Genomic DNA, 22,238 nt, shown 5'->3' on the forward strand with positions numbered 1-22,238 from the left:
CGCGCAGCCCGGACGCCTCCGCCGCCCGCGCCCGCTCCCAGGAAGCCCTCGCGCTCGGCCCTCCCGGCGCTCCCTCCTCTTGCGCCGCGGAGCCCCTCAACGCGGAGCCAGAGAGCCGCGGCTGCCCGACAGAAGGCGGGCAGCGGCCCGCGCGCCGCTGTCTGCCGCCCCGCAGCCGGCGCGCGGATGAGCGCCAGGGCCGAGCGCGCGCTCGGGCGGCGGCCGGCGCTGCGGGGGCGTGAGTGAGGCGAGCGGCGCGGGAGAGCGGCGGGGGCGAAACTTCGGGGCCAGATGCCCGAGGGCGCGGCGGCGCTGCCAGGCTGCCGCTGCTGCCCCTGCGGGCCCCGGGCGCGTCTCCGCAGGCGGCACTGCCTGCGGCGCGGCGTGTGCACCGAGCGAGTGAAGGTATGTGTGGCGGGCGCGGCTGGAGCTGCCGCTGCCGCCGCACCAGCAGGTCCTAATGCCTGTCACTTCCCAGGACGCTGGCAGCAGCAGCCCGGAGCCCCCGAGCCCTCCGCAGGTTTGCCTCTCCTTCCCCGCGATCTGATTGGATAAAGTGGGGGCTCGACGGTGGCCGACGTGGGACAGTCTGGCTGTGGCAGGGGTCTCGGAAACCATGGGTTATTGCAGTGGCAGGTGCACGCTTATCTTTATCTGTGGCATGCAACTGGTAAGTGACACTTGGGTCCCCTTATTCTGTAATGTGTCTTGGAGATAATGGGCACGGGAGTGCAGTAAAGGGTCTGCCATTGACTAGAATGGAAGAAAAAAATAAAAGAGAAGGTGACAGATATATTGCCTATATTTAAGATGATTTCAGGGAGACGCACTCTGGGGTACAGGAGAGGTGAGCCTTTCCGCTCCCACCTATTTGTGTCCCTCTTAAGACAGTTTGGCAGGTGCGGGTTAAACTTGTCTTTAATTTCTTTAGGCAAAGCAAGGTGTAGCTCTTGTTCTTTATGCTTTGCATTCCTATTCATGTAACAACGTGATTGTCACCTACAATTTACTGTACAGGTGTTAAACAGAGAAATATGGAATTTTGGACTTTTCTCTATACTAATTTTGCAGTATCTTTGTTTATTCATAGACATATTTTTTAGGAAAATGTTGTCTTTAAGTATAATGCTCTAAAAAAAACACTATTCAGGGCAGATTGTATCCTTACAACAGTCTAATTTAGAAGCCACGTTGAGTTTTTAAAGTACGCAGATTGAACAAAAATACTTAGATGAACTCAGCAACACCATTGTCATAGACAGAACCAGTACCTTTAAATCACAATTAACAGACAATTCCAAGAAAAAATATTCTGTCTTACATTTTGCATATTATTGCTCCTGAAATAGATACTGTTGTCTGATCCTATAGGGTGGGGGAATTGTATGTACTTTTTGAAGAATGTTGTACAGTTGCAAAGAGGCAAGGAACCAATAGTGGAAAACGTCATGTCTCTGAATTTCAATTCCCTAAGGGTAATGGAAGGAGGGTCTGAGTAGAGTTGAGAGGTGAAAAATGTACCACTCTAAGTGGTTAATTTGAGGTAGGAGCTACTTGTTCACACTTGTCGTTAAGTAGATTTCCTTAGAAAGTATAATTTAACTGGAATAGTCATCTACATTTTCAAAATTGTTTCATAAAGGTTGAGGTGACTACAAGGCAGAAGATGTTTGAGTGTCCAATCAGTAAAGTGTTCAAAAGAGCAAGGATTTGCCATTGAAACTGACAGAGGAATTCCTTAAGTGTTCTTGCTTATCAGTTGTCGTGAAGCCCGTGAGTGTTAGCTATTGCTGCTTTGTTTAATGTTTAGCTGAAACAGTGCTTTTTGTTGTGTGTTGTCTTAGGATGTTTTTCTTTCCTATGAAAGTTATCTGATGGTGTCTATTTTGATCTGTGATTTATGCACTTATGCACTTGGTTGTAAGAAAAAGAAGATGGAACTATAAATATAATTTTCAGAATGTAGTAGTTTCTCAATGATGTGTAAACCAGTTTATTTTTCTGTACCACAGATTCATATAAGTTTTGCAATAAAGAGTTTTACTCTTAATAATAAAGCTAACCAGAACAATGAGGGAGTTTACTTTGTTAAACAACCCATTAGGCCAAGTCTGCCAAAATGTATAAAGGTTTTCAAAACATCCTTTTTTTATATGTATTATTCAGAAAAGAATACGTTTGCTGATTCACTGTGTGAAAGCATAAAACTGTGAGAATGAGTGGGTGTGTAGATCATTCTTATGCTCTTTTCAATTTAAAATTTGAAAAATGTGATTTAACTTCTAATCATTTAATATAATAGGGCTTTCTTATGGCAAATGTAGGCACTAGATCTATATGACATTTTGTGTGATGAATACAAACTCCTCAAGAACTTAATTTTAGAAAAACATAAATATACCAGTAGGGAAACTATTCAAAGTAGAATGATAAAGCTAAAGGCTCCTTTGTGTTTTTGTGTGCTCACACATGTGTGTATGTGCACATGCTCTTGACTACATGAATGCATCCATACATACAGTGGTGTCTTGGAGAGTTGCACCATCACTTATGAAACAGAAATTCTGAATTATAGTTAGATTCTTTAACAGAATAGTTAGATTCTGTAATACAGAAAAGCACAGTCTAAGCAAGTGTACATTGGAATCCTAAGGAGTTTTATGTTCTATAAGAATCATGTGATTTTGCCCATTCAGACTTTATGTGCCACCAGGCTAATATAATTAGCAGCCATGTTAATGCAGATGCAGAACAAAAAACAAAGGACAAAGAAAATCCAATTGTTTTGATAGGGTGAAAAGATCACACCTAAAAGGACCTCAGAGATTCTTGGTAATTGTTGCTTTTTGGAAATACAGTGTTTGATTTTAAATAAAATAATTCTTTTGCAAATTAATAGTTGCAAAACCCTGCACTAAAAAAGTAGGTGGGTGTGTATGTTTTCCTTTTGCTCTCAATAGATTTTTAAAAACTTTTCATGTCTTTGCGCTATTATGAGTAGATTGTTTTACAAGTAAACCAGGTTTCTAGACTAAGTTATGACTCATGTACCATTGACTGAAATAAAAGTTAACCCAGTTTTGGTTACTTCTGAAGTGTTTAGTATGTGTTCTTGTAACGTTTGGGCATCTTTTTTTTTTTTTTTTTTTGTACTGTACAGAAAAATCTTAGATTTCTTAAAATCAATTGAGGCCAAAGAGAGTCTAAGTTACAAATTTTATTCCGTTTCTGTATTACGTGACTTGATTAAGGTTCTGGAAACATTAATCTCTGTCCTCTAAGCAAAGTATTTGTATTTTAAATAAACTTAAGGGGATGTTTACATCTGCACCAATTTGCAGCTAATCTTAGGAGAGGATGAGGTGGCTTTTGTTATTGTGGATATGGTAATCTCATTTATCAGGTTTTTATGAGACCAGACACGATATTTTGACAATTTAACAAATGAGGGACAGAGACGGATTCTTCAGAGACATTTACCTGTCAGAATTCTGTATCTGTGCTTTACATTAGTTAAATATACATTTAATTTAATGTTTGGCAGACTACAAGTATAGATAAACACACACTCTTCTCAAAAGCAGGAAATCCATTTATAAAACAAGAAACTAGAATTTAATACCATAGAGATTCAATACAAAACTTCCATTTTATGAAAAACTGTCTCCATATATATCATAAATTAAAATCTTTGAGTTGTATGGTTATGTCAACTTCAGATTTTAGGGTGATTCCTACGTAAAGGAGTATGATCTCTGGAAGCAGATGTACTCCATGTGCAGAATCCAGAGCTTAAGCTCATAATCTCAAGAAGGTAATTTTCTTTTTATCGTTGCTGTCCTTAATACTCAGAAACTGAAGATTTCAGATAGTAACAAAAATCATCGCTGCATTTGCGGTGGTGGTTGTAGTGGTATAGGACAAGAAGTATTTAACTTCTTATTTACTATTTGTAACTTTCAACAGGTTGTGAAAGTTTTGGCATTTTTACCCCATTGTGTGATTGAATCAGAGTTCTTTTATAAATGTTGAAAAAAACCTCTGATATCTCTCAGTGTGAAAAAATACTGTTAACATATGAGAGAATATAACTTAATTTAGACTGAAAGGACAGATTTGTTTTCAAGTAAAGAAACTCAAAATCCCCTATTTTGTACATTAGACCCCTGGGTGGCGCAAAACATGTCATAAACTATTGAAAGAAAGTTTAGATTTACACTCCACAGATTAACACTTGAAAAATGCCACTGTTGCCATGAACTGTATGAAATATTGTTAACTTGGAGCAGGTGCAACTAACAATTAGGTTAGTACACATTGTGTGTGCAGCTGTGTGAAGGATTACATTTGAAACTTAATTAAGAATGATCAGTTACTTTCTATCTCAGGATTGCTAACCATTTTCAAAGGTACACTTTTTTTTTTCTTAAAATGTCGTGAGTGTAGACTAAATTAAAAACAATTTTATTATAATTATGGAATACTTCAGTGATCGTGGTTTCATGCAGTGCTCATAATCATGTGCTATTTTTATTACTTTTAGAAAATAAAGCATTGCCATGAAGTAGCTTGAAAAGTGCGGGTAGAATCTTACGATATTTCTAGTATACTTTTGACAAGTTTGACAGTTCTTCGGAATTTTAGAACTTTATCTGCCACAAAACTTCCTGGCTCAGAGAATTTTAACTTTTTAGGATTCAGATGCCATTGATGATAAAATCTTGAAGTTGTTAACCAAACTTATTCATGAAGATGACTGAAAATCTCCATACAATACTTTAGAAACTTATGTAAAAATATGTTGAGTTTGCTAAGTTGTAAAATGATAACTTTCTTCTTTTTAAATGTTTTCTATTTATGCGTCCTGAATATTGTTGGACATGGTTTTGTTTTTGATTTATCCTCCCTGTAATTCAGCACTACTCTGCTCTGTCTTATGTATACCAAGAGATACCTAGAAACTTCTTCCAGTGTCCAGCTCTGTTTCTTCGTTCACAAAGCAGGTAGCAACTTCTTTTCTTGAATACAGCTAAAGTTTCAAAAAGTCAACCCATGTGGAGCTGTTCCCTGCTTTCTCAAATAAAGGCTTGGATGGGCAGCATTTTTTTCTGCAGAAGGCCAGAGTCGTCTCTGGCCTGGGGCCTGTATGTGGGTAATGACCCAGAAATGCAAATGTGCTTTGCTACTTCCTTTACCTCCGATGCTGCTTTACTTTGAGGTCAGATTCTCTACTTGCCCAGTCAAGAATTTCAGAATGGAAGTCAGGGATTACTAAAAAAATACAAAAAACTAGCCGGGCGAGGTGGCGGGCGCTTGTAGTCCCAGCTACTTGGGAGGCTGAGGCAGGAGAATGGCGTGAACCCGGAAGGCGGAGCTTGCAGTGAACTGAGATCCGGCCACTGCACTCCAGCCCGGGCTACAGAGCGAGACTCCATCTCAAAAAAAAAAAAACACAAAACAAAACAAAATAGGAAGTCTTCATTTTTTGTTTTTTATTTTTAAAATGTATGTGCTTGAGAGAAATAAAATCTGAGAGACAGAAACATATTTTAACATTTCTATGTTGATCCTGGAAATATAAATACAAAAATTATGGCACCAATAGCATTAAATATTTGTATACACTAATAATGCCTAAAATTCCAAAGGTTGTATTTCAGTTTTGTTATTTGGTAGAATTTCGAACAGCGCAGTATCATTTTTTCATAAGCAGTTTTGAAACTCATATTGGTATTAAGGGAAATTACGCTATTTCCAATAACACACAAATGTCAGAAATGAAACACACACATAGGAAAAATATTTGTTTCCTTTTTTTTTCTGATATAATTAACTCTTCTGATTTTTGTTATTTTTTTCCCCTCATGGAAATTTGATTGTTTTTTATTTTCANATGTGCTTGAGAGAAATAAAATCTGAGAGACAGAAACATATTTTAACATTTCTATGTTGATCCTGGAAATATAAATACAAAATTATGGCACCAATAGCATTAAATATTTGTATACACTAATAATGCCTAAAATTCCAAAGGTTGTATTTCAGTTTTGTTATTTGGTAGAATTTCGAACAGCGCAGTATCATTTTTTCATAAGCAGTTTTGAAACTCATATTGGTATTAAGGGAAATTACGCTATTTCCAATAACACACAAATGTCAGAAATGAAACACACACATAGGAAAATATTTGTTTCCTTTTTTTTTCTGATATAATTAACTCTTCTGATTTTTGTTATTTTTTTCCCCTCATGGAAATTTGATTGTTTTTTATTTTCAATACAATAACATACATAAGCCATCAAGATACAATGTATGTAGGGCTGCTTTTTTTCGTAACAATGATAGAATAAGTGCTCTACTTACTCCTAATTTCTATAGGATGGAAATAAAATTATATAAAATTATATGAAGCCTTTGTTCTTAGCATCCCCAAGATATTAAAACATATTTAAAAATTATGAAGGAACAAGATAAAATTATATATCATTTTCTTTCTCCAGATTATGGTAGAAATGAAATTTATAACTTAGTTTTCTCTTCTTTTAGTATTTCAGTTCATACTTTGTAATACTCCTGTGCACATGTGTGCATGTAATAAATTTGTTATGCTTTTTTTCTTTTGTTAAAAAATATTTCAGTTATGTTTAGATATAAAATGCTCAATATATAAAGAAATTACTAGCTTCATCTTCCTGAAATAAGTATTTTCTTTTCTTTCCTTAAATTATAAAACAGGCACTGAGTCTAGCTTATAGGAATATTCTAAGATTTAGTCTTATGCAGGATATAGACTCTTTCTGTTTTCCAACCTGGAATAAGAATAAGGTAACTTCGGCCTGGCGCGGTGGCTCAAGCCTGTAATCCCAGCACTTTGGGAGGCCGAGACGGGCGGATCACGAGGTCAGGAGATCGAGACTATCCTGGCTAACATGGTGAAACCCCGTCTCTACTAAAATACAAAAAAAACTAGCCGGGCGAGGTGGTGGGCGCCTGTAGTCCCAGCTACTCAGGAGGCTGAGGCAGGAGAATGGCATGAACCCGGGAGGCGGAGCTTGCAATGAGCTGAGATCCAGCCACTGCACTCCAGCCCGGGCGACAGAGCGAGACTCCGTCTCAAAAAAAAAAAAAGAATAAGGTAACTTCAAAGGCTTACAATTTTTACCTTTTCAACTACTTGTGGATCACATGCTAACTTGATCCCTGTGTAAACTCCTTGAAATGCTACATATAAACTGATCTTTATGTGCATTTTGAAATAAATTATTTTTTCATTTCATGCATTTTTAAATAACTTGTTATGCTTTTAAAATCTAGTTTTATAAAATAAACAATAATGAAAACTATTATTATTTATTGGAAGCTTATTCTTGGCTTAATATGTTTTTTTTTTTTTTTTTTCCACTGAATCCTCTCCGGTAATCCTAAGGGGTAGGTAATAGATATTAATATCCTCACTTTACCAGGGAGGAGATGGAGACCTTGAAAAGTTAAGCTGTGTTTTTAAGTCACCCTCTTAGTAAGTGGAGAAGCTTGGGTTCAAACCCGGGTCTGTCTGAATCTCAGCCTGACTCTGAACCTGTGCCACACTGCATCCCTTTCATGTGAAATAAAACCATAGCAGCCTCTCATGTTTGTTTTACTGAAGGAATTAAGTACCTACCTACTAATTCCTTAGTGACCCGTTAGTCAACACCTAGGTTTAGAGGGGTGGGGTTGATTGATGTCAGGCTACTGTCCAAACCTGACCGACTTAGGTAATCTTGGGGTTTGACAACTATGAGCAGCTGGTGTATGGACTAGAGAATAAAAGGGCAGAAGGGGAACCTCCCCTCTTCAGAGCAAGTATCCATTGCTGTTCCCATGCATTTGGGCCAACTTTTGACAGATAACCATGCAACAGGGTCTTAGAAATTTGATATGTATGCTTAAAATGGATTATATGGAAAGAAAAAATACATTCATTTTTTAAAAAAATCCAGCTGTTTTTAAAACCACTCCTTAATGAATGGCCAGTGCACAATAATGTTATTTGCCTGTTTTTTGTTTGTTTGTTTGCTTGTTTGTTTTTTTACATGCTCCCGAACCTAAATTCATCCAGACCACCATCGACTAATAATATTTGCCATAATTATTGTACTTGAGAAGAAAGAGAGTAAATATGTTATTTAAAATATGTATTGAATATCCTTGAACATGTTTTGAACCTAACTGTGCATCAGAATCTCCTGCAGGATTTTTAAACATAGATTTTTGGGTCCTCCCTTAGAGTTTCTGACTCCAGAGGTCTGTGCCAGGACCAGAGAATTTGTATTTCTAAGGAATTCCCAGATGATGCTGATGTTGATGATCAGGCACCAAATTTTGAGAACTGTTGGCCTATAATATGTGTCTTCTCCTAATGGTGTTACAAGAGAACATGAACCTATTTTTGAAATTCTTCAATCCAACTAGATAATTAACTCAATTCTTCCTATGGCCTGCTACTGATATGAAAGAAAACTTTTCTCCAGGGCCTGTTTCTGACTTCCAGCTTAGTTCTATTCAGAAGTTTAAATAGGAGAAATGCAAGGTCTTTTCAGCACATTTGTGTCTTTGCAATGAATTGAAATACAGAAGAATCTGAAAGCAAGCACCCTCATGTCTGGTAATGCTAGAACATAATTGGATCCTTCACCTGCCTCTCTTTAGTAGCCTAGCCACTCATTAGGGTAAGCATAGCCCTGGGGGCAGAGAGAGAGAGAGAGAGAGAGAGAGAAGAGGAGAGGGAAGAGAGGAGAGAGAGGAGAGAGGAGGAGGGAGAGAGAGAGAGGAGAGAGAGAAGGAGAGGAGAGAGAGAAAGGAGAGAGAGAAAGAGAGAGAGAGGGAGAGATGCTGAAAAAGTACTGGGCTAAGTTAGAAGGTGGATTTTAATATACCAAGGGGTCTAGTGCTTCTGTATTGGGTGGCTAAATAACTACGACTTTGCCTGAGACATTTATATTTCTGGGTGCTGTTTCCTCGTTTGAAAAATAGGGCAAATAATTCCTGATAGAATAGAAGTATCTAGGGGAAAGAATGTGCTTAAAGTTAATATCTTTGCAGTTTTAATGGTTTAACCTTTCAGAACAGTTCATTTAGTGAGCCCAGGAGTAGTTATAGGGTTGTTTATGGCCAGTGGCCCTGGTTAGAACAACTAGTTTTTTTTTTGTACAATCATTTTTTTCTTCACCCACCCATAAATTTTGTGAGGCTGTATAAATAAGGATTAAAACACTAGGTACAAGTGGTTTGAACTAGATAGTATGCTATGTGCCTGATATACCTCCTTTAAGTATTTATTAAAATGAAACTTGGATTTTACAAACAAGTCAACATTGTTCTTCAGGCCAGTATTTCTAAAACTGTGTTCTGTGGACACTAGTTCAGCAAGTCATTGTACTGAGCAAGAACTCTTATCCCTCCCACCACCCCCACCCTCAAGGGTCACAGTGCATATTAGCGTATTAGCAGCTACAGGAAGTCCTGCACTAAACCCCTGCTTAATTCCATTTAACTCAGCAAATATTTAGAGTGCTTGCAGTGAACCAAGAAATGTCTTTTTCTGATATCCCCTATTAATCTTCCATGGAACTAGCATTTTCAGCAATACTTTTCAGTGAAATATTACTCCAGGCTAATGATGCGGTCTATAAGTTAGTATTCAGTGATTGCCTAAACAATATTTAAAGGTTAAGAATTCAGTACAGAAACTCAACTGATTAAACAGATATATAACAAATAATGCATAAAGATGTTTAAGAATATAAAATATTATCAAGTTATTAATACAAATGAACAGAAACTTGTTTTCAGACGCTTGGCTATTTTATATTATGTATGTTCTCTTGAGTTTCTTGAAATTATGTTTCAAACACTAAAAACCCTTAACTGAAACTCAATCAAGTCCAATTGCTGATATGGCAAAGAGGTTGACATGTTGCATTCGTTTTGGAACTTCTGATATTTAGAACTCCAGAACACCTTGGAGAGGGCATTTGCAGAAGCACTTTTGTTTTAAGGCAGTGGATGAGGAGCAATGTCTGTATCCTACATCTCTGACCCGGCTAGCTCTTCCAGCATCTCAGCCTACGTATTTGCCTTAGGCGGGGGAGTGGTGAAGAGTCCTCATACTGACTTTTGTTTTTTAATCAATGCATTACACTCTAAAACAGTAACACATTTAAAACCCCCAACAATGTTGCATTATTTGGAAACAAATGAGTCTTAGTTTGAAATGGAGGAATCAAATTGGTACACCCTATTCTTAACAGAAGTCTTTGTGTGCATCAGTGTTATGCTAATTACACAACAGAATAAGGAGATATTTCAAATCCTTTAACTGACAGCTGTGTATCAAATGATGGAGGAGTCTATGTTACATGTGAACTGTTCGGTGGTAGGGGATTCATAGTATCCTAACGTACACAGGCTTGTAGCCATAAGAGATATACAAGGTGGATCGCCCAGAGTATTGTTTGTATTACAGTCTCTGACAACACTTGGACACAAAAGTTGAAAGAACCTCTGCAAGCCACAAGGAGAAGAGAAAATTATACTGGGTTGGAGTGCTGCCTTCTGTGGTCTTGGCCCCCGGAGAAGGGCTGTGCTGATTGTCCTGGGGTTGAGCACTTCTTTTGTTATGGCACCTGCAGTGGTGGAAGGCACCTTGTTCCTGGGAATCATAATTCATCCTGGTGGGCATAGTGATTCTGACCTCACTCTCTTGTTAGTCTGTAAGCTAGAGATAAGGTACCCTGTAAGAGATACTATATGAAGGGTTTACCTGATTGCTTTGAAGTGCAGGGAGGAGATTAGAGTTTGTGGATATGTTTACCCCTAGTTACTGGGAACTGTTACATAATTACATATTTGAAGCCTTTTAGAAACTATTGTAGATTTGGCCAGGTGCGGTGGCTCATGCTTGTAATTCTAGCACTTTGGGAGGCCAAGACTGGTAGATCACCTAAGGTCAGGAGTCCGAGACCAGCCTGGCCAACACAGCAAAATGTCATCTCTGCTAAAAATACAAAAATTAGCAGGGCATGGTGATACATGCCTGTAGTCTCAGCTACTCAGGAGGCTGACACATGAGAATTGCTTGAACCTGGGAGGCAGAGGTCGCAGTGAGCCCAGATCATGCCACTCACTCCAGCCTGGGCAACAGAGTGAAACTCATCTCAAAATGTAGATTTGATGATACATAGTTGGTATATAAAGAGCTCTGAGCCTTTTTTTTTTTTTTTTTTTTTTTTTTTTTTTTTAAATAGAAGTTGCTCACAACTTTAGTGAGTAGTGAACCTATAGCCTGAGATTTTCTCAAATATTGGGGCGATGTATAGGATTATGTGTTTCTTACCCTTATCAACAGGAATTAATGGAGTTTCACTTTTGACCATGTTTTATAAAATGTGGTTCCATTTCATTCACCCAAAAGATAGTAGTTAAATTATAGCTGTTCAGTAGCATTTATGAGTTTGCCTTTTCTATGCACCTGAAGTTAAAGGCTTCCTTCATTTTCCTACAAGACAGGGTGTGGAGGGGTGGGTGCAACTCCTGAATGTCTAACAGTTCACAAGCAATTAAGAATTGGAATCCACAATAAATTGAATTATCATGAATGAATTCATAGATTAATTTTCTTAAGAACATATTTCTGGTTTTATCAAAAATGTTCCTGGGAAGCTTCACAGGCTCTTAGATATATGGGGCAATGCATTTCCAGTTTACCATTTTATAGACCGTCCTCTAATAGATTTATTTTTATTTAGAAAAGCTGCCTTAAAAATCAGGCAAATAGCGTAAGTTCAGTTTATGTTTAATAAATATAAATCTTGCAACAACAATATTTGGTGACATTTAATTATATTCCTCTTTTATTAAAATCCTTAAGGGAGACCTGTGGTTTTCACTTTCTTTTCACAAGAAAGAGGTGTTAATAATCACTGTGTTATTGTACCTACCTTTACTCACACTCTGTTAAGTACATTAAACTCGTGTCATATTTTTTTCCCTTACACTGAGAGAAATAAACCCCAGTGAATTTTTTTTTGAAGTTTATATAGTGATTTGATGCAAACTTTACACACAAACTAGGGTCGTTGCATATTTCCTACATCTTTTAACTTAATCTTTCATAATGTGAATAAAAATGGTACATGCAACGGATGAAGAGCCAGATGTGCAGACCCTGCCCTGGATGTTGGGAGGTGAAGACCCTGAAAAACATTTGCCTGGAATGGTTCTTAGCCTGCAGTGCTGTATTGCAGTCAGGATCATTTAAAAGTGAACGAAGTAATGAATGAATAGTGGGAGGAAATTAAGTAATTACTAAATCAGCTTCATCAAGTAGGATTTATGAAATGTCCACATACGAATAGCATAATGAACATGTGCTGAATAAATTGTGTGTTTCTACCCTTCGGCAATTAGGATATGATGTAACTGAGAAGAATGTCAAGCCATGTTTCTGTCATAAATCTAGTATCTAGTGGTTTTAATAATTTAAGATTAGTTTAAATTGCAACCTATTCTTTATCATTTATTAATTTATTAGGCCATATTACTTATGCTAGAAGCTAAACATGTTCTACTGTATTTCATTCATTGTGTGCTATAAAATCACGCTTATACTTACTGTAAATAAGATCAAGTTTGGTGAGGCATAAATGTGGATGTCTGGGTCATTTTGCCCCATTTTAAAGTGTTAATTCATATAAGTTTAATTCATATTATCTAGTGTTTAATGCATTTGATGCAACATTACTTCCAAGCGTTTTGTTAAATCAGAACATAAATAATAAAGTTAATTTTGTCTTTATTTTTCATATCTCTAGAGCAGTAGTTTTGAACTTTTTTTTGTTTGTTTTTAGTTTGTTTGGCATGGAATCTTGTGAATCTGATAAAAGCTACTCTCTTACCAGGAAAATGGGCTTCAAAAACTTGTGAACTCAATCTGTGAAACTGAGATGAAAACCCCTAGTATAAATGCTTAATTTTATTTGTCTGCCATTTCATGAAGAACTTCTGCTTATCAATTTTGATTCAGTTACTTTGAACCCAGGAAACATTTAAGAGACTATGTATATACTTGATATATACAGCTATATATTGTAAAGGTATACATATATACACATGCACGTGTGTGTATATAGTGTGCAAGTGTGTGTGTGTATAATGCAAAATTTGAGAAGCCAGGAGTAGGGTTGGGGAGTAGAACCAAACTGACCTCTGTCAAGGAGATTAAATGTTGCATGTAGATATACCCTTAATATAGGGCAGCATGGTAAGAACGTAAGAGAAGTGAGAATCAAACACAAAGGAAATTGATGGGAAGGATTAGTTATCTCATCATAGGTTGATCAAACAATATATGGGGGCCTAGTATATGATAGGGAGGATTTCTACAGCTAGAGATTGCAGAAAAGAGCATCTCAGGTGGAAGAAATGATGGTAGTAGAAAGGTGAGAATGAAAGAGAATATATGTGGGACAATGAAGGTTCCAGTTGAGTGGCAAGGAGGGAAGAATTGTGAGGTGACTTAGGGAATGGAAGGGGTAGGAGTCTGATTCAGTTTGGTTCATAGATGAACTTGACCTCCTTGGAAGGAGTTTGGGACCTTATTGAATAGGATATGGGTCTATAGGTGTCTGTAGATGTGAATCATCAAGGTGCACATCCCAGTGCCCTATAGTAGAATAAGAAACAACACAATGTGAGAGTGAACGCTTGAGGTTTGGAGCAAGCCCTGTGGGAAAGGTGAGGGCAGAGTAGTAATAAATTAAAAGATTGCTAAACTGCTTCAAAGTCCCTGGTGAAATTAGGTGGCAAGCATTTGTAAAAGAACCAATTATTTCTCCATCAGTACCCAAATTTCTAAGAATTGGAATGAAAAAGCAGAAAATTGAAGTTGCAGGGCTTGTGAGAGCTCTAAGATGACAGTGAGAATAAAATGTCTGAGCACAGGTAGGTGTGGGTGGGAAACCATGCTGTCAGAATGAGAAGGGGTAGTTGGTGATTGAAATGCCAGGCAAACATTTGAGAGTAAGGAGGTGGGTACAGCAGAAGTGAGACAATGGAAGAGGTGAGAGATAAGGTGGCGGTGGTAAGAGACAAGAACAGAAGGCTAGGTCTTGAAGAGGAACACTTCCTGGATGACACAAGGCCCTTGATTGGCCACCTAATTGGTAGAGGGTCTAGTTATTGAGAAGGATAGGAGGCAATGAAGCTCAGCTGTTAGAAAAATCATCATTGTACATTTTGGTTTTATTAAAGATGCTTGGAAGTAAGGAACCTAAGAGAAACACAGTGAGGAGAGAAAAAGATTGTTCTGGGGAATGTACATACTGGTGAGAGTTTGCGGAAGTTTGGTGTAAGCAGATGAAAGTAACTGGAACAGAATGATGTTTAGGGAAAGTCTGGAGACAACTGGATGGTGGGGGGATGGTTTTGGAGGAATAGAAATGTTTGTTTAATGAATACGTGAATGGAGTGATTATGGAAAAGAGTAAGGTAGGCTTCAGGTGAAGCATTTTTCTCAGTGTTCACAACACTGCCATTTTGGAATGATAATTATTTGTTGGGAGGGGCTGTATTGTGTTTTACAGGATGTTTAGCAACATCTCTGGCCTTTATACACTAGTTGGAGTGGCATACACCTGTTTTGACAACCAAAGCGTCTCCAAATTTTGTCACATAGCAAAATAGTACCTTTGTCGAGATCCTCTTAGCTAATGCAAGGAGCTGGAAAGATCACTTAGAAATAACAGGACACTTCTTCATCTTGGAGTTTGACTTGTCCAGAGGGCAGCTGAGGAGATTGTGAAGGGCAAGACCAGACTGGAGCCTGACGGTTGCAGACCTTTGAGAGTCACGCTGTTTACCCTGAGGCTCGTGTCAGAATTATCTGGAGTTTTCAAAGATGTCAACATCAGCGCCCCTTCCTCCATCCCCTTGACCTATGAAAATGGAATCTTCAGGGAGGCAACCCAGCCCTCTAGCCATTTTGAAAACTCCTTAGATTATTTTGGTGGGTTTCTAAGCCAGTGGTAAATGAGGAGAATAGGCACATGAATAGTGGGTGTGAAGGCACGGGGAATAAACAGGATGAAAGTAAAAGAAGATTGGAAGGTAGGTTGAGACATACATTAGGAAAGAGGAGTGCTGAATAAGCATTTGTGGGAGTATTGACTGGAGATGCAATGTTGAATCTAGATTTATTTGAAAGCTACTTTTTATGGTCAATTATGTACTCAACCCAGCCTTCAGTATTCTTTTGGCTGTTTTACTCAGTTTAGTTTGAGCCAGGTGGATTTCATCTAAGACTCAGTGAATGTCACCTTTCTTTTAGTGCCAGTAAAAACTGCTGATGAATATTTGACACTTTTAATTTGTCTTCTCCCATTTGCAATATTCTGTTAAAATATGCATATAGTATATGTTTCTTCATGAAATGTCTTAAAAAAGATTTAAGATAGGAATGCATTTTAATTTTCAGGCATATAATTATTGTTGACATGCAGGGCAAACACGTTTTCTGAATGTAGAAGTTTTAGGTCCAATTATGAGTTTTAAGTCAATAAAATATTTGAATAAGAGTTAAGAACAATATGATTGTAAATTTAAAATTATTTTTTAGACTCTAACAAATTTTAAAACTTCTTGTGGTAACACCACACACACACACACACACACACACACACACACAAAATCATAACCAAGTTTTCCGTTTGAAATAATCTTACGCTATTAAGATTTTTTAGGTGATCCCCAAACCCAAGAATGTTCAGTAAGAATTTTAATATTTGATATCCTAATTCACCAGAAGGCCCAGTTATTGCCAAAGAAGCATAGTAAAACCGCAGAGATTTATCTTTTAAAGTATCCTATCTGCTGTATAATTTTGCTTGATCCAATTTGATTTCTTTCGATAACACTTTTTTGGTGGACTCTAATTTGCATGCCTGTAGAAAAGGGAGTAAATTACAAGACTTCTTGAAGGTCCTTTTACCTTGATGGTTTTGTGATTAAATCTTGCATCTTAAATTGCCTTTCTCAGGAAGAACCAGGCATTTCTGGCCTCATTTTGTGTAGAGGAAATTCATATATCACCTCATATTTTTTTCTCTAAGAAAGAACCAGACAAAATAGCAATAATAGAGGCAAAACAAACAAAATGCTATAAACTTAGAACTAGATGGAGATGAGGCTTATCTTATTTACAGTTCTCCAAGGATGTACTTGGGTCCACTGAAAGTCCAGGTGAGTGGAAAGGTGTGTGTTTGTCTGTGTGTGTGTGTAGTGAATGTAGGATGTGTAGGATGGGAGCAAAGAGGGAATGAAAATGATACCGATCATAGGTGTTAACTTCGTCAGGTGTTCTGGCTATATGCGAGAAGAGCACAGTGGGTTAACTCAGAATACATTCTTTATTTCTTAGTATATTGTTCTTCTGGATGTGGTAGGTTTTCAACAGGCTCATTAATAGATAATCTGCAGTGCTCAGGGTGAAAAGCAGGAGTCTTCCATCTGTATGCCTTATGAATAGCATCAATGCAGAATGAAATAGAGACAGAATGGAGAAAGACTACTGTATTCAATTGAAGCCACTGGAAGTTTAGGTAGGCCAGATTGCAATTATCCCCCACTGGAATTTCGCCAGGACACACATTAGTGCATGCTACTTTCTGTCTAGCCTAATTAAAGGATTGTTGAGAACTAACAAAGTTGGCTGACTTGCAAAAGTCAGTGCTTGCTAAAATTTGTAAGTTATAAGTGCTTAACAATATGACCTGATTTTTATGTTGGGGTCATCTTATTAATTAAAGTTTTCCAATCATCTAATTAGAAAATACAGTCTGAACTGAGTCTGGAGGATTCTGAGTCTTACTTGCTAATTTAAAGAAAAGTGGAAGGAAGAAGAACAGCACCCAATTAAAGCAACACAATGGAAAGCTGGTTCTGGACATGCCCTTGGAGATGCCCCGTATCAGCAGAGTAATTATTTAGGATGCACTTCCAGTAAAGAGATGTTAAAGGGACACCAGTGAGTAGCTTTTAAAAGTAGAAATCTGTGCCAGTCCCCAAATTAACTCTTGGACTAGGATGGAAAGCTGGAAAGCATGACCAACACTACAGATTTATGAGAGTTTGCTCATTGCTGCAGAAGTTATGCTTTATTTTTTTCAGCTCCAATAGTACTTTCTTAAAATAGAAGAATGAAAAGAGCAGTTTGATAATGGTATATTTTAGATGATAACCTGTCACTTAAAAAAAAAAAAGGTAGATAATATTCTCTGTATTTTCTAAAGATAAGGTCCTGGAACTGAGATGTCACATTTAAGCCCTTAATAGCCTTGAATTTAGTTGTCATCAGCATCCTTATAATAATAACATGCTAGAGCAGTGCTGTATTCAAAATAAAAATCTTTCAAAACACTCCAATCAACATCTGCTATGTGACACCCACTGGACTAAGCAGAAAGTATTAAAAGAGAGGAGGACAAAAAGGGTGTGACCAGTGCAAAGGATACAGTGATTAGTGTATATATGGCAGTTTACTAATTACTCAGGGTTTCTCATTCTCCTGCTTATGTAGCTAAATGAACTCTTAGTGTTTATATATAGGCACTAGAAAATGTACTATTGGAACAGAGAAGAAAATAAGAAATTGTTTCTTCATGATGAAATGAAAAGGACAAAAGATAACTTTTAATTTTTGTTGGAGATTTTTAAATAAGATGCCTGTATTATAAGTGGTCTTGATCAGTTCTGTAGACACATGTTTGTAGATGCACTTCACATTTATGTGGCAGCAACAGAGGAGAGTGTGGTGGAACCAGTATGCTCCCTCTGCCTTTCCATGCTGACCATCCAGATGCTTTACAGATGAATAAGTCAAGACAGGATCTAGGTGGTTGTGCCAAACCAGAATCCCTCCATGCCAACCATTCTGCAGATCATGAGTGGAGATCACAGGTTGACCAGTAGTATATTTTTTAATGTATCTTGTAACTGAATTGAATTTTTTAAAATTTGATACTTGCTTGAAATTAATTGGGATATTGTTGCCAACATTTGGCTATGTAGCTGTACCCATCAACGCTTTTGATTTTGTTTAAAGTCTATAGGAAAATGCTACCTAACTTAAAATTTGAAACTTAAAATATTACTTTTATCCATTCTTCTGTAAGAGACTTACAAATAAGACATGTCAAGTTAAAATTGCAGTTTTAGGCCTCATTCAAGAAACAATTAGAATGAATATATCACAAACCATGGGGGGGAAACACTTTAGCTGTTTCACAATGAATTGGCCTCGGAAACAAAGCAGCTGATGGTTTACACCAAGGACATTGATCGGGATTCATTTGGGCTGTTGCTATTGTGTTGTAATGAGTAATATTACATGCCAGCCAATCACATGTCACTAGATCATTATACAAATTGACAGTTTGGAAGAATATAAAAAACGCTGACGTGAAAGGGGAATTCTGTAGAACTGAGACATAGCCACTGGATATTTACATATGTTTATCATTTATTTTTCTTGTCGTTGAGAAATTGAAATAACCCTTTAATGAAAATGGCTCCTTCATATTATCACTCACTATTTTAGATTAGGCATCTTATTTTTAGTTTGGGGAACGAGAGCAGCTGGTGTCAGGCCAGGTGCTGATAGTACTAATGTTGATGTAAGATGCTGCTCAAATGGATAGCGCAAAAGGAATCATTGTCCCTTGATTTGATCATGCTGGCTCTAAAATTAATTTTTTGAGTTGGCATTTGACTTTGCATTATACTCAGAGAGTTGGAAATCACAAAGCCGTGCAGCTGCAGAGTATATCTAGATATAGACCCTATAACATTACCTCATAAACCCAGCACTCAGTATTAGCAGTCTTTGTAAATGGAAGAATTCTGTTCTGTAACAAAAGGTAGTTATTTTTCTTTATACTGTGAGGGAGGCCTATAGTTTGAAACCACTGTGGGTGTGTGGAGATGGAAGGAGGGGCCGAGGGCTCGAGCAAGGAGAGGGGCTGTGGGAGAATGAGGGAGCCGTGAGGTTCAAAAATAATGTTGGCTTTTAAGGTCTCTATGACCCTTGAATATGGGTATGAATAAAGTGATTTTAGAATCTATGAAGATTCTAAATTTTTTTCTTAAAGCTGGTAAGAGTAAAAGGGGATGTATTATCTGAAAATCAGAAAAACCAGAAGTCAATTATTATGCACACACAGTTAATTAAATTTGACTACTTTTCTTTTCAGCATCCATTTTATATTGATGATTTTCCCTTTAGAATGAGAAAATATGATTCAGATTAAATAAGCACTTGAAACATAAATTAACTCTTTCAAACCTTGTGTGGAATTAAGAACTAAAGGACTGTTGCTTAGGAAGTACTAATTTGTACTTTGTTGCCACATTTAATGAGATAGTGTACCATATCCAGGTAAATGATTTAGACAAATACCAGAATTCTTTGCACTAGGATGACAGTTAAAAAAAATGACTCCTAGGGTTCTGACAACTAATTTTGATGCCTTGTTTGTGTCCTTTTCTCTTTGCACTTCCTAACATTGGACATTTCTGAAGGCCTAGTTCTTTATTTGCTATTTGTCTTTAAATTTTGCTATTAGAATTATACATTCTGCAGTTGATAAGCCAGTTGATTAATAAATATTTATTGGATACACACAGTGGGACATTTACAGAGCCTGTTATTGTGGAATACAAGGAAATAAGATACAATAAGGAGTTTTCCATGTGGTTAGCAGTATTAGAATGCTTAGACTATCTTAGGGAGGTCCACTGATGTGATCGGTTTAGTTGTATTAAAAAATGGATAATATTTACATGGTTTAAATCAGAATTTAGAAGGGAGACATGAGACGGGGTTTGTGGGAGACATGATCCCCCCATTTAGATTGAAGTATTTTTGGAGGTGTAGTGGGGGTTGTGAAAGGATAGAGTTGGGTAAGATTATGGTTTTAGAGTATAATGTTTATAAGAGCTTAGCTGCTGGAATCTGATTCTCAAATCCTGTCTCCAAAATTCGTATCACTTTGCACAAATTATTTCTCTATGCCTCAATTTCTTAATCTGTAATAGTATGTACTTCGGAGAGCTGTTGGAAGAATTTGAGTAGTTAATGCATATAAAATGCTCAGAATGGTCACTTAGAACCTAGCACTCCATAAATGCTATTTTTTGTCATTATGAAGAGTTTTGAAATCCAGCAAAATAGTTTAAATTTTATGTGATAAGTAACATACAGCCAGGATAAATTCCTTATTATATAGTACCATGTTCAAAGCAGCATTTAAGGAAAAGTAAGTAGAAAATATAGGACCAATTCAAATGGAGGAGGCTGGGGTCAGGAAGACCACCTACTAAGCTGTAGTAGGAAATACCAGGTTTTAAGTTAATGAGAGGCTAGGGTAATAGCTACAACAAGTATAATGATTAATAAAACCAAAACCTGTATTTTCTGTACAAAACACTTTGACCTAACAGTGCGTCCTGGATACAACAGTATGTCTAATTTGGGGATAAAGAAGTGGAAACTTAGTGCTGGCTTCCATCATTGTGGTAAGAGTGAAAATAGTGGGTACAAATCAGATACCTGAGGATCTTTAGAGAAGTAATTGTTGAGATGTGTTGACAGATGGGATAGTTTGACAGAGTGATTGAGAGGGTGCTAGGTCAGTTCTCAGAGAGGGAGGAGTAAGGAAGTGACATTATTATTGAGAAGTAATTGAGTTGGGAGAGGGAAACCAGTTAAGTGAGAGTGATAGGAACTAGTTTTGAATTCTTTTGTACTTGATGGGACTGTAGCAAAGGTGATGGAAAGGTACCTAGGCAATTGCAGAATGTGTTTAGAGGTCAAGGTTATCAACTCAGACTTGGGTCTTATCAACAAGTGGGAAGCAAGAAGAGGGCTGGGACTGTGTATTCAGAAATGCTACTCAGGGGTTTTGAAGAGAAGAAGAATTATTGAAGAGAAAAGAAGTAATTTGAGTAGTTGGAGAAGGACCAGGTAGTGTATCATCAAAAGATTCAACAAGAGGAAGGAGCAAACCAGAAGGGTAAAACACTGAAGAGAAATTCAAGGAGGAGGAAGACTGGGAAAGCATTTGGATTTGAAACTCAGGGAGTTTTTGATAGGGTAGTTTCATTAGCATTGGAAAAATCAATGTGAAGGACTTAAGAAGAAATAAGTAGTTAGGAATAGATGGAAAATGCATAGCAAATTCTTTAAGAAATTAAAAAATACTGAACTGGGAAGTAAGATCCTTGGGGTTTAGCTTTAGATTTGCCATTAACTGCATGACCTTTGATAATTTGTCTGTAACTAATTTAATTTATCTGCATGTAACTGAAAGTACTTATTTTTCATTTAGGAAGCACTTTTGACCTTTTTGACAATCTTATTATGTATAGAAATACAGCACATAGTCAGGATCCTGAAAATAAGTGGAAGAGGCCCCTGAGGATTCAGACAGATGGATCTCATGAAGTCCATGCACTAACACTTATGCACCCTACCAATAATCACGACCCACAGGCTTTCACTGAAACTGCCTTATTCCTAGACTGAACTATTATACATGAACATGATTATCTGTATTGTAAAGCACAGCAATCCTCTTGAGAGGACAAGGTGAAGAAAGATCTTTCTGGGAGCTATGCTGGTGGCAGTAAAAATTATATTACCTAGTAAAAACTGAAGGTGCAAATACCTGTCTAGCAAACAATTAAAAAGAGTAGCAGTTTGAGGACATTTGGGAGGGTACCATCAGCTCCTATGCACGTCACTTGCCCTTGAGGGCATTATCATAGAAACTTGGAGTAGTTTATAATTTAAAAGTTACTATCCCATGGAGTGTTAGGACAAATACCTAATGCATGCAGGGCTTAAAACCTAGATGACGGGTTGATAGGTGCAGCAAACTACCATGGCACACGTATACCTGTGTAACAAACCTACGTGTTCTACACATGTATCCCAGAACTTAAAATTAAAAAGAAAAAAAGGAAAAAAAATTTCTATCCCATAACCCAGTCAGCAAGGGAAGGGTTTTAGGTTTAGGACCAGGGCTCCCTGTTTGGAGGGAGGACACCAGGTGGCCTTTCTGCTTTTCTACCTGATGGAAAGTTTGGGTTCAACGTACTCTGTTTCAGAAAAAGCAAGAAAGTACATGACGTGCTTTTTGAAAGGC

The 22,238-nt window shown here is 37.5% G+C and overlaps 1 protein-coding gene across 3 annotated transcripts in view; it reads left to right on the plus strand.

Moving 5' to 3' along the window:
• The first annotated feature begins 271 nt into the window (after positions 1–271).
• NKAIN2 (sodium/potassium transporting ATPase interacting 2) overlaps positions 272–22,238 on the plus strand; it is a 1,054,519-nt gene continuing 1,032,552 nt past the window's right edge. For 2 of the 3 annotated variants that reach the window (XM_017865826.1, XM_017865827.1), the window contains exon 1: positions 272–670. In XM_017865826.1, the coding sequence (XP_017721315.1) occupies positions 617–670 (54 nt within the window). In that variant the 5' untranslated portion in view covers positions 272–616. The remainder of the gene's footprint in view (positions 671–22,238) is intronic. The other variant, XM_017865825.1, reaches the window with a different exon arrangement.

Source organism: Rhinopithecus bieti, unplaced genomic scaffold, assembly GCF_001698545.2.
Source record: "Rhinopithecus bieti isolate Rb0 unplaced genomic scaffold, ASM169854v2 scaffold_83314, whole genome shotgun sequence".
In the NCBI taxonomy this organism is placed as follows: Eukaryota; Metazoa; Chordata; class Mammalia; order Primates; family Cercopithecidae; genus Rhinopithecus; species Rhinopithecus bieti.